Source organism: Narcine bancroftii, chromosome 8 (assembly GCF_036971445.1).
Source record: "Narcine bancroftii isolate sNarBan1 chromosome 8, sNarBan1.hap1, whole genome shotgun sequence".
Classification (NCBI taxonomy): Eukaryota; Metazoa; Chordata; class Chondrichthyes; order Torpediniformes; family Narcinidae; genus Narcine; species Narcine bancroftii.
In genome coordinates, this window is record NC_091476.1 from 20,627,563 (window position 1) to 20,640,896 (window position 13,334).

General features: G+C 40.9%; 1 protein-coding gene across 6 annotated transcripts in view; it reads left to right on the forward strand.

The window, feature by feature from the left end:
• LOC138740440 (disks large homolog 3-like) overlaps nt 1-13,334 on the forward strand; it is a 379,720-nt gene that overhangs the window by 361,506 nt on the left and 4,880 nt on the right. For all 6 annotated transcript variants that reach the window (XM_069893062.1, XM_069893063.1, XM_069893064.1 and 3 more), the window contains one exon: nt 11,877-11,968. In XM_069893062.1, coding sequence (XP_069749163.1) covers nt 11,877-11,968 — 92 coding nt within the window. The remainder of the gene's footprint in view (nt 1-11,876; nt 11,969-13,334) is intronic.

Consider the following 13,334-nt stretch of genomic DNA (forward strand, 5'->3'; position numbering starts at 1 on the left):
GGACTCGATGCTGTCGGTCTCTGCCATCTCGAGTACTTCGACGTTAGGGATGTAAGCGCTCCAATGGATGTTGAGGATGGAGCGGAGACAACGCTGGTGGAAGCTTTCTAGGAGCCGTAGGTGGTGCCGGTAGAGGACCCATGATTCGGAGCCGAACAGGAGTGTGGGTATGACAACGGCTCTGTATACGCTTATCTTTGTGAGGTTTTTCAGTTGGTTGTTTTTCCAGACTCTTTTGTGTAGTCTTCCAAAGGCACTATTTGCCTTGGAGAGTCTATTGTCTATCTCGTTGTCGATCCTTGCATCTGATGAAATGGTGCAGCTGAGATAGGTAAACTGGTTGACCGTTTTGAGTTTTGTGTGCCCGATGGAGATGTGGGGGGGCTGGCTGATGGAGGACCTCGGTTTTCTTCAGGCTGACTTCCAGGCCAAACATTTTGGCAGTTTCCGCAAAACAGGACATCAAGCGCTGAAGAGCTGGCTCTGAATGGGCAACTAAAGCGGCATCGTCTGCAAAGAGTAGTTCACAGACAAGTTGCTCTTGTGTCTTGGTGTGAGCTTGCAGATGCCTCAGATTGAAGAGACTGCCATCCGTGCAGTACCAGATGTAAACAGCGTCTTCATTGTTGTAATCTCCTCAAAAATCATCATCCTTTGAGGAGTCACGTGATGGAGTAGTGGCCGGTCGGGGAACTCCAGCCCTCTCCAGAAAAGTAAAAAAAAGGTGGAGAAAATGGCAGCAAAGAAAGAAAAGCCAAAAACAATGGGAAGAAAAGACATTGGAAGAAGAAGGTGAAGGCCTTACCTGTACGAGGAGGCCCGCTCCCTGAGGTCAGTCGCAGCCCCGAACTCAGGACTACAAAAATGGCACACGGAATCAAACAAAAGTGACGGGAGGGGGGACCAGCTGAGGAGTCGATCTCCACAGCTGAAACAGACAACTACAACACAACAGGAAGAGGAAAACATAGAAAATAACAAGAGCAAGAAAGAAGAGAGTAAAAATAAGAAGACCAAAAAAACCAGAAGAGACAGAGGTAAAGGACACAGATCCTGGAGTGGACTCAGAAGAAGAGGAAGAACACAGAGAAATGGAAGCTGAAGGGAAGGGCAAGTACATGGATTTTTTTTTAAAGAATATATGGAAACAGTAAAAGAATGGCAGTCACAAGAATTCAGTGAAATAAAAAGAAGAATAAAAAGTACAGAGGAAAAAGAGTAGACAAGGTGGAAGAACGAGAAACAGCTATAGAAATAGAAGTAGATGACATAAAAAAGTTAAAGAGACACAAGAGCTGTTAGCTCAGAAGATAGATATAATGGAAAATTATAATAGAAGAAACAATATAAAGATAGTGGGCCTTAAGGAAGATGAAGATGGCAAAAATATGAAGGAATTTTTAAAAGAATGGATCCCCAGGGTCCTAGGAAGACCAGAATTACAGGAAGAAATGGAAATAGAAAGAGCACACAGAACATTAGCCCCTAAACCACAACCACAACAAAAATCAAGATCCATTCTAGTAAAATTCCTAAGATATACAACAAGAGAAAATATATTGGAGAAGGCAATGAAGAAAATAAGAGAAGACAAAAAAACCACTGTAAAACAAGGGTCAAAAATTTCTTTTCTATTCAGATATAAGTTTTGAACTCCTGAAGAAGAAGAAGGAGTTTAATGCAGAAAAAACGACCCGATGGAAAAAAGGTTATAAATTTATGTTAAAATACCCAGCAGTACTTAAAATAGTTATTCCAGGGCAGCAAAACAGACTATTCTCGGATCCAGAAGAAGCACGAAAATTTGCAGAACTACAAAACAGACAGAGAGATGAAGAGATGTAACAAGAACAAAAATGACAACAAACTATATGTATGTGTGTATGTATCTAAGAAGGGAAAGAAAGGAAGAAAGGAGGGAATTAAGAGAGTGACCTTTGTTATATATCAGGGGTGTCAAACTCAAATTCACGGAGGGCCAAAATTAAAAACTTGGACTAAGTCGAGGGCCGAACTAAATATTTATTGAAAATTTTCAACAATATCTGCATGTTTTCTCTTCTTTCAACATATGTAATGTTAAACTTTAGGATATAACTTTTGGAGGATAATGTTACAGGTCAGGAGTAGGTAGCTCAAGTTCACCCTTTGCTTGACCTGAGGGAAACCTATTTGGTCCCTGTGGAGATGTAGTCAGCATTCACAGGCTGTGTCCATTTTGGCCTGCATCAGGACTCAGCATTTCCTGCTCACTCCTCAGGCTCTAGGCCTCTATTCATCCTCGGCCCACCATCCCTCTACCTGACCAGTCCTTTACCCAACCTCTACTCACCCCTCACTCCACTCGCTCTGCCTCTACCCACCCCATCCTATACACCCTTCCTTCTACTCATCCCTCCCTCTAACTGCCCCTCGCACCACCATAACTTTCCCTGTCCATTACTCGTCACCTACACCCTCTGCCCACCCCTGCTTACCCACCCACTCAGGCCCAGCGCGCTGCCGATCAGCCTTTGCGGAACAGCGGGGGCCGTGCGCAGCCTGCCATGTCCATCGCGCCGACAGGAAATCACAGGCGCTCGCCAGGTGGGAGAAGTGATTGGTTGTGCGGGGAACCTTCCAACTGGCTTGCCAGCTGATGACATCAACAGACTTCTCGTGTTACAATTTTGTTTTCCCCATTCTCAAAGTTTGCACGGTCAACCTGCAACACTCTTGCTCCCTCCGCGTCCAGTGGATCTGATGCCCGGGTATTGTTAGGATTCCCAGCAGAAGGTTTGTGGAACTTTACCATTCTGGATTCCTTTTTGAGAATATTCTGGCCATCTTTTAAGGGGGGAAGGGATGAATGGTGGGGGTGACATTACCAAAAAACAACATCGGCTCTCGCTGCAGGGCGGGCCACCTCTAATACATTTTTGAAATGATCTTGCGGGCCAAATATAATTATATTGCGGGCCAGAGTTTGACATGTGTGTTATATATGAAGAATAAAATCTTTTCTGGGGGGGAGCTGTGTGTGGAAGAATTACAGTCACTGCGAAATCAGTTGACGCTTGCGAGTGAATTCGCAAATCCAAATGGAGAGGGGAGATGTGGTTGCCCGACAAGGGACAACTCAGGAAGGGGAGGGGCTATTGGGGTTAAAAGAATTTTAGATATGAGAATAGTGGAAATATTTTATGTTTTAGAAATGTTGTCTTATAATGTGTTCAAAAAAGAAAGCAGAAATGGATAAGAAGGGAAGGTGGTGATGAGGAAACAGAAAGGAAAGATAAACAAAGTATGAAATGACTATGTTGAACTATATGACTTTAAATATTAATGGAATACATAACCAAATCAAAAGGAAGAAACTGTTAAATTTACTGAAAAAAGAAAAAATTGATATAGCATTCGTGCAAGAAACACATCTAACTGAAATGGAACACAAGAAATTAAAGAGAGATTGGATAGGACATGTAACAGCAGCATCATATAATTCAAAAGCCAGAGGAGTAGCTATATTAATCAATAAAAATGTACCAATCAAAATAGAAAATAATAGATCCAGCAGGGAGATATGTAATGATAAAATGTCAGATATATTTGGAATTTAGTCAATGTATATTCACCTAATGAAGAAGATCAAAAATTTACGCAAGATGTCTTTTTGAAGATAGCAGACACGCAAGGGAACATACAATAGGAGGGGATTTTAACCTTAATTTGGATTCAAACATGGATAAAACTGGAAAAAAAACTAACAGAAAGAACAAAGTAACCAAATTTATAATTAAATCGATGCAAGAAATGCAACTTTTGGATATATGGAGGAAACAACACCCAAAGGAATATTCATATTATTCGGGCAGACATAAAACATATCCAAGGATATTCCTATTATTGGCAATAGAGCTAGAGGACATCTCACCAAGAATATATAGATGGAGATTAAACTCCATGCTACTTAAAAGACAGGATTTTAGAGAATTCATTGAACGACAAATTAAAATGTACTTTGCAATAAATACAGAATCAGTGAAAGATAAGTTTATACTATGGGGCGCAATGAAAGCGTTCATCAGAGGGCAAATAAGTTATGTAACTAGGATGAAGAAGGACTACAATCGGGAAACAGAACAGTTGGAAAGGGAAATAACAAATATAGAAAAAGAATTAGCAATAAAGGAAGATACAACTAAAAGAAGAGAATTGGCAGATAAAAAAATAAAATATGAAACACTACAAACATATAAGGAGGAGAAGAACATAATGAAGACAAAACAGAAATATTATGAACTAGGAGAAAAAACGCACAAAATTCTAGCGTGGCAGCTTAAGACAGAACAAACTAAAAGAATGGTATTGGCATTAAGGAAAAAGGACAAGCAAATTACATATAATCCAACGGAGATCAATGAAAACTTCAGGGAATTCTACGAGCAACTATATCAAACTGAAAACGAAGGGAAAGAAGACAAAATAGATGAATTTATAACTAAAATTGAACTACCGAAATTACAAACATCGGAGCAAAATAAATTAATAAAACCATTTGAAATAGAAGAATTACAGGAGATAATAAAAAAAACCTACCGAACAATTAAACACCAGGAGAGGATGGATTCCCAATAGAATTCTATAAAACATTTAAAGACTTATTAATTCCTCCCCTTCTGGAAGTAATCAACCAGATTGATAAAACACAAAGCATACCAGATTCATGCAAAACAGCAATAATTACAGTAATACCAAAGACAGGGAAAGACCCACTTGTACCAGCGTCATATAGACCAATATCTTTACTTAATACAGATTATAATATAATAACTAAACTATTAGCAAACAGATTAGCCGACTATGTACCAAAAATAGTAAATCTAGACCAAACTGGATTTATTAAAAAAAGACGAACAACAGACAATATCTGTAAATTTATTAACTTAATTCATGCAGTAGAAGGAAATAAAACTCCAACAGTAGCGGTTGCTTTAGACGCAGAGAAGGCCTTTGACAGAGTAGAATTATTTATTCAAAGTACTACAAAAAATCAGCCTACCAGAGAAATATATTAATTGGATTAAAGCATTATATAAGGGGCCATTTGCGAAAGTGACAGTAAATGGATACATATCAAAACAATTTAACTTAAGCAGATCAACAAGGCAGGGATGTCCACTATCTCCCTCACTGTTCGCGTTAGCTATAGAACCACTAGCAGAACTGACAAGAACAGAAAATAAAATAAAAGGGATAAAAGAGAAGGAATATAAAATCAGTCTATTTGCAGATGGCGTTATAATATACTTAACAGAACCAGAAATATCAATAAAAGAATTACATAAGAAATTGAAGGAATATGGAGAAGTGTCGGGGTACAAGATCAACGCAAATAAAAGTGAAGCAATGCCAATGAATAATGCGGATTTCTCAAAGTTTAAGAAAGAATCGGCATTTAGATGGCAAACACAAGCAATGAGATACCTAGGTATACAAATAAATAAAAACCTCGGCCATCTACATAAACTCAATTACCATCCATTAATGAAAAAATTACAAGACGACTTAGAGTATTGGAAAGACTTACCACTAACACTGATAGGAAGGATAAATTGTATTAAAATGAACATTTTCCCAAGGACACAATATCTATTTCAGTCATTACCAATTCACCTAACAGAGAAATTCTTCAAGGAGCTAAAGAAAATAATAAGGAATTTTTTTATGGAAAGGGGGGAAACCGAGGATAGCACTAGATAAATTAACAGAATGGTACAAACAAGGAGGCTTACAACTACCAAACTTTAAAAATTATTATAGAGCCGCACAATTAAGATACCTATCAGATTTTTTATCAAACAAGGGAAAAACCAGATTGGACCAGATTAGAACTAGATAAAATAGGGGAGAAGATACCTGAACATATACTATATAATATATATAAATGGGATGAAAAATTGGTATAATGTAGGAATTCACCGGTATTGCATCATCTGCTCAACATTTGGAAGAAGATTCGTGTAGAAAGGAATAAAACAAATTACCAACTACCAAAACTAATATTGACGCAAAATCAGCTAATCCCTTTTACAATTGATCCCTTTTCTTTCCCATTCTCTAAAGGAAAAGTTTTCAAAAGAATAGAAAATTGTTTTTTGGGAAATAAATTATTATCCTTTGAACAAATGAAGGATAAATATAATTCACGATACAATGTTTGCATACCACCAACTGAAAACCTACTTGAAGGACAAATTGGGAAACAGTCTGAAGTTACCAGAAGGAAGCAATTTTGAATATGTGATTACAGACACAATGATAATCAAAAAATTTGTAACAAACATGTACATCAAACTGCAAGAAAAGGAGAACGAGGAAACAAATGATAAACCTAAACAAAAATGGGAACAAGATCTAAACATAAAGATAAAGAATGAAACATGGGAGAAGCTATGCTCCGGAACTATGAGAAATTCAATAAACACGAGGTTACGCATGATACAATATAACTGGATACACAGGCTATACATCACACCTCAAAAGTTAAATAAATGGGACCCAACAGTATCAGACAGATGTTTTCGCTGTAAAAAGGAAACGGGAACAAAAATTCATGCAATTTGGACATGTGAGAAAGTGGAAAAATTTTGGGAAGATCTAAACCAGATATTAAATGAAATCACAAAAAGCAATATACCAAAAAACCCAGAGATCTTCCTCCTAAGTAATATAAGAAACAAAGAATTTGGACTTGATTTGGATGGAGCACAAAAAAGATTTGTTATGATAGCCCTAGCTGTAGCAAAAAAATGTATTATGTCAACCTGGAAATTAGAAGACAACTTGAGAATACAACAATGGTATATAGAAATGAATAAATGTATTCCATTAGAAAAAATAACATATAATTTAAGAAATAACATTACAATATTCGAACAAATATGGGAGCCATACATGAAACACAATAGAGAAATCCTACCGTGGACTTACCTAAAATGACAGAAGGAGAAGATAACGAAAAGAACTGACTCAGTAAAATTTCTTGTTTATTTTTATTAAGTGACAACATTGTTTAACGGGTTTAATATATCTTTGAACTTTAAATAAATGGGAGATGGAGGGAGGGGGAGAAAACGACACTGTATATATTTAAGAAGAAAAATGTCTGTATGTATCTTGGTCAATATGGTTTATAGTGTGAAAAATAAAAGATCATCATCCTTTGATGAGAGTTTCTGGACCATTTAGTTGGATGCAATTTGAGTTTTAAAACTGGCACCAAACATCAAATATGCTGCAAGTGCTCTAACACTAATTCTATCCTTCATATTGAATTGATTCATGAAATAATAATTTATCATTTAGACATACAAATTAAGTTCTGAGGCACAAGCAGAGAGTCCTTCAAACATATATTGATCTGGCTGGTGCACATTTGAGTTATTGTAAAGAATGGCTTCTCGAAAACCTAAAGACCCTGAAATACTCTGTCTAACATCCATGTCTTGAGAAGCTTGCTATTAACTACCCCCTACAACTTCTTCCTCATTGTGACAGATATATAGTTTAGAAATATTTTTGTCACCTGGAAAATTATGGGACCTCTAACTGTGTGACTGACAATTATTTTGATGATCCTTGCTAATTACTAGTACAGAGACAAAGTACTGTGACGCTAAAAAATTTTAAAATACTGTTCTGGCTCACCCACGTGGCAAGCGAACCGGCTCCAGCAGTCTTCAGCAGCAGTGACAGGGAGGACTCTTGATTGTGGGGTAGACCTCAGCCTGGAAGCCAACCTGCAAAGCGTAGGGGTTGCTGGAAGCGGGTTCTTAAATGCATACTGATTAAAACAGTAAACAGTTCAACTGAACCCTGCTTGACTCAGTGTGTTGAGTTCACTCACTGAGATCAACACGGTGACCCTAGAGGTCCAACGGCATTTGGACCAAGCATGAGAACGCAGTTTCCCTTAATCTGCCAACCTTATGGACAGCGCAACCCCTGGTCTGGTTCAAGCAAGCAAAGGTCCAGGTCAGGCAAATTGTTTCAAACGCCAAGTATTACTACATGGTGGGCGCCCTCAACCAGGAGACATTATCAACTTTTTGCATCAGCCCCTGGCGACAGACAGGTACAAGCACTCAAGGCCCTGTTAATGAGCACATTTGGCCTGTCCCTCCCGAAAGGGCTATGCAGTAATTGCATATAGACGGCCTGAGCGACCGCGCGCCATCAGCCCTGATGAGTGACATGCTAGCACTGGCCATAAGTCTTGCCTGCTTTTGAACAGATCTTCTTGGAGCAAATGCCAGAAGACATCTGCTTCCTGCTAGCAGATGAAGACTTCAGAGACCTGCACAGCGTGACTATCTGCGCAGACGTAATGTGGTGCACCAAACTAAGCACCATCAAAATTAAAGCTGTGTCATGGGCCCATAACACTTACACCAAGGGGAAACACTAGAACCAGTTGTCGCCGATGGCTATGGTGGCTAGTCACCGTGATAGCTTTCTCTACATTTGTGACAAACACTCTGGGTGCAGATTCCTGGTGGACACGGGGGAAAACCAGTGTCCCACCCACCTCGAGTCACAATACCCAAACTAGAAGAACAGGACTGGAATTTGCGGCAGCCAACAACAGCATCTGCACCTTCAGCACAAAAACCATCCCCTTGCAGTTCAGTTCCAGCTGCTTTACATGGACATTTATGCTGGACGCAGTATCACAGTCATTGCTGGGTGCGGTCTTCCTACGCGCGTACTGCTTGCTCGTGGATCTGAAGGGACAATGATTGGTTGATGCGAAGATGATCCAGACTTTCTCCCTCAGTGAGTCCAGTTACTGGCCCTGCAATTGGACCTCATCATTTATTCCAACAACAAGTTTGCCAGGGTTCCCATCTATCATCACACCATAGTTTATCTCAACAGTCCCTAAGCATGGCGTGCTGCACTACATCCCCTAACAGGGCCCACCCCTTCATGCCTGGGCCTGCAGGCTACTGCCCAATAAGCTCCGCCTTGCAAATGAGTAATTCAAGAAAATGAAGGAGATGAGGATTGTGTGGCATTCTGACAGCTCATGGGCCTCCCCACTCCATATGGTGCTCATCTGCGGGAGATTGGAGACCGTGCGGTGACTATAGGAGGCTGTAAAATGCCACCACATCCGATCGCTATAGTACTGCACATCATTTTGAAGGATGACCTGGTCGAGGGTATCATTGGGTCCCAGTCTTCCTGGATGATGTACCCAAGACAGCCTCATTACCCCCGTTGGCCTTTTCAATTTCCTCAGGATGCCATTTGGGCTCAAAAACATGGCACAGATGTTCCAGTGCCTGATTGGAAAGATCTGGACTTTCTTTTCATCTACCTGGATGACGTACTTAACACCAGCTGCTCCTGTCAAGAACATTTAGCACATCTATGCATGCTCTGCCGCTGCCTGGTTAAGTGCCAGTTTGGCCTAACCACCATCAACTTCTTTGGATACCAGATTGACTGCCATCGAGCTGTTCCTCTGCTGGCAAAAGTTGAATCTATCTGCCAATTTGCCAGTCCCAGCATGGTTAAAGGCAGGCAAGAATTTGTTGAGATGGTTAACTTCTACTACTGTTTTCTGCCTTCAGCGGCCCCTTTTCAGTTTTATGTCCGGCAAGGCCAAAGAGGAGGTGACAGCAGCTTTCCAACAACACGAGCACAACAAATGCCGTGGTTCTGGTCCACCCCCAGATTGAAGTCCCCACTGTGGATGCCTCCAACACAGCAGTTGGCGGTGTGCTCAGGCAGCTCTGTCTTTCTTCAGCCGGAACCTGCAACCCATGGAACTTAAGTACAACGTTTTCAACAGGGAGCTGCTGGTCCTGTACCTTGCCATCCGGCACTTTCCTGGAAGGGAGGGAGTTCACGATCTTCACAAGCACTTTACCTTCGCAATCACCAAAGTGTTGGACCCGTATTCAGCCACCAATAACGTCACCTGTTGTACATCTCAGAGTTTACCACCACGATTAACCACATCTCTAGAAGAACAATGTGGTGGCCGAAATACTGTCATGCACCTCCATCCAATCAGTGCACTGTGTCCAGGGATGGATTATGCAGTGTTAGCTAAGGAACAACAACTGGACAGCGAGATGCTGGAGTACCAAACCGCAGTCTCAGGACTCCGTCTCAAAGACATACCCTTAGGCCCAAAGGTAACAAGCTCTTTTGCGATGTGTCCACTGGACAACCTCAGCCCAATGTCCCAATTGCTTGGAAGCGCTAAGTCTTCAATGCCTTTACACAGTTTAGCCCACCCTTTCATCCAACGGCTGATTGCAGATAGATTCATGTGGCATGACCTACACCAGCAGATCGGGCACTGGGTCAGGACATGAACACACTGGACAAACCTTCAAAGTCCGGACACATGAAGGCCCCACTGCAACCCTTCTAGCCGACACACAGAAGATTTGAACCTGTGCATGGCCTATTTCCGCTCCGTAAATGGTTATATGTCTATGTGGACATCATCAGCCCACTGCTGGTTTTGAGAGGAGCAGGATACTTTTCCTCTATGTTGGACAGGTTCACAAGGTGGCCAGAAACTGTCCCAATTGCTGACATGGCCTTTGAGACATGCGCCAGAGCCCTGATTACGACATGGATGGTACGGTTGGGACTCCAAGCCCACGTCACTTCAAACAGGGGTGTATAGTTCACATCGGCTTTGTGGTCTGCACTGGCACCACTCCTTGGAACCCAGCTCCATCGAATGTTTCCACAGGCACTTGAAGTCAGCCCTGATGGCACACCTCCAAGGGCCAGTCTGGATGGAAGAACTCCCTGGGTGCTGTTTGGCATCTGCACGGCACCCAAGGAGGATCTGGCCACATCATTGGCTGAACTGGTTTATTGCGCCCCACTCACAGTTTCTGGTGAGTTTGTGTCGGAATCCCGTAGCCAGGACACACCAATGGCAGTCCTAACTAAACTCTAGGAGTGGCTTGGAACACTTGCCCCAGCCCTGATGTCCCATCACAGAACACCCTCTTTTATGCCCAAGGACCTACAACAGAGTGACTATGTTTTCATTTGCCAAGTCGGTGCGCCATAATGCGACGATCTGCCTTCTTGATATTGGTGGTTGTGAAGAGCCTTTTTACCATTGAGTGTCTCAAACCAGCGCATCTTGACCTTGAATGCCACCCACGATGAGAAGGCTAGCCACCTAGAAGAACTGACGGTGTGCAGGCTGTGGACTCTGTGCTTCCCATCAGCAGGTCTTGGGAGTGGGGGGGGGGGGGCGGGGTCATGTGCGGCTTGTCCACCTGGCAGGCGAGTCTGCAGCTGGGAGGACTGTGGGTCAGACCTTAGCCCAGAAGCTGACGTCACTTCCACCACGCAAAGCACGGGAGTTGCTGGTAGCAGGTTCTTAAGCACGTGCTGATTAAAACAGTAAACAACAACCAGACTCTGCTCAACTCAGTGTGCTGCTACAATACAAAATTAAGAACATATTCAACAGACAAGGTTGCACCTGTGGGCAAAAGTCAGTTAACACTCAAGATTACGTTTGTTGGCTGACTGACCTGCTTTATGTTAAACTTTTCCCTTTGTCTGATGCAGAGGTCACCTTCACTTTTAAGAGGCGCTGATCGGCTTTTAAATAGTTCAGTGGTCCTGGTTCAAATCTGTACCCCTTCACAACCACCAATATCAAGATGGCAGATCGGTGCATTATGGTCCACAAATAGCCATATGGCTTGGCCAGTATTTGCCAATTTTGGAGCACAATCAAATTTTCATATTCGTGATTTGTTTAATGTTTTGGAGTATTAAACTGTTCAATAATAATTGATTGTTAAATATTCAAAAGAGTTAATTTTTTGTTACAATAGGGAAATGAATAAGCGACAAACTGAAGAACAGGCAACCAAAACCTTTGAGAAAGCATTGAAGCTGGAGCAGGAATTTGGAGAATTTTTCACAGGTTGGTGTATTCTCTGAAATTTTACTATATGTTTCATTTTTGTCAACTATTAAGCAGGAATTAAAGACTGAGTGATGGGGAAATGCACAAAAGTTGTGAGAAATTGTTTAAACCTAATCCAAATTTAAAATTTGTTTTTGGTGGAACTGAAATATTTCAGAACAACAAAGAGACCTCTTTTACTTTAGAATGGGAATGTATAAAAGCAAATAGATGATCATCTTCCACTCATCTTGTCAGAATTCAACTAAATCTATCAGGCTAAACTAATGAATTTCATACATTACAAACTTTCAAAATACTAAGACTGTGCAGTTTTAGGCTTCAATCTAGCAAGGATGTAATGGTAATGGACCAGAATATTTATGTTAGCTGAAGTAAAAAAAATAGGGCAGTGGATATCATAGCAGTGAGCTCAATGCTATTGCAGTTTCAGTACAGGTAATGAGTTTAGACATTCTCCCTGTGTCTGCATGGGTTTTCACTGGGTGATTGTTTCCAGAGACGTAAAGGATTGGTAGGTTAATTGTTACTGTACTGCATCTCTGATCTAAAAATTAAATTTAAAAACTTGGTTAGCAATACACATGCAGCATCAAAAGGAAGTAAAGGGGAACCAACGTTTTGGGCCTGACCCTTTCATCAAGGTGCGAGCAAAAAGCAGACAGGTACCTATATTGAAAGATAGAAGAACTTGAGTTGTTTTATTTAGGAGCACAGGAAACCTTGAAGTTTTTTCATCTGGTTTAAAGTAGTGTGTCTAATGCTTGAAGGATTAAGAATGTGTACAGTTGAGGTTGATTTGAAGAGACTGTATTGTAAGAGTTTCTCAAGACCAGTGCATACAAATCACCTGAATGCATTAAGATATAATATAAAAAATATTTTTTGATATTTACTCATTTCATTTATGGTAGTCTAGGTTACAGGATACTGTTCATCAATCTCCCACACTGGCAGTCTTTATTTTGATGTACCACCTCCTTAATGGTACTAGGTCATACTGTGTGATGAATGGTAGGGGTTCTCAATAATTCTTTGAGCCCTAATCAATGCTCACAGTGAATGTTGTCAATAGAGGAGACCCCTAGTGATCTACTCAGCTATTTTAATAACCCTCTATAGTGACTTCCAGTCCAATGCTTTGTAACCACGCTATGATACAAGACAATCTCAATTTTGATCCTGTAAAATGATGTCAGTAGACTTGACCTCCAGAGGAAGTGCAGTGGAGAGTGGTTGACCTTCATCCTCCTGCAGTTCAAAATCACCTCCTTGGTCTTGTCCATCTTGAGACTCAGTTGTCAAGAATATTACTGAAAGTAGGAGTTACGTCAATATTTAAAAATTAGTTTAGTGGTATTTG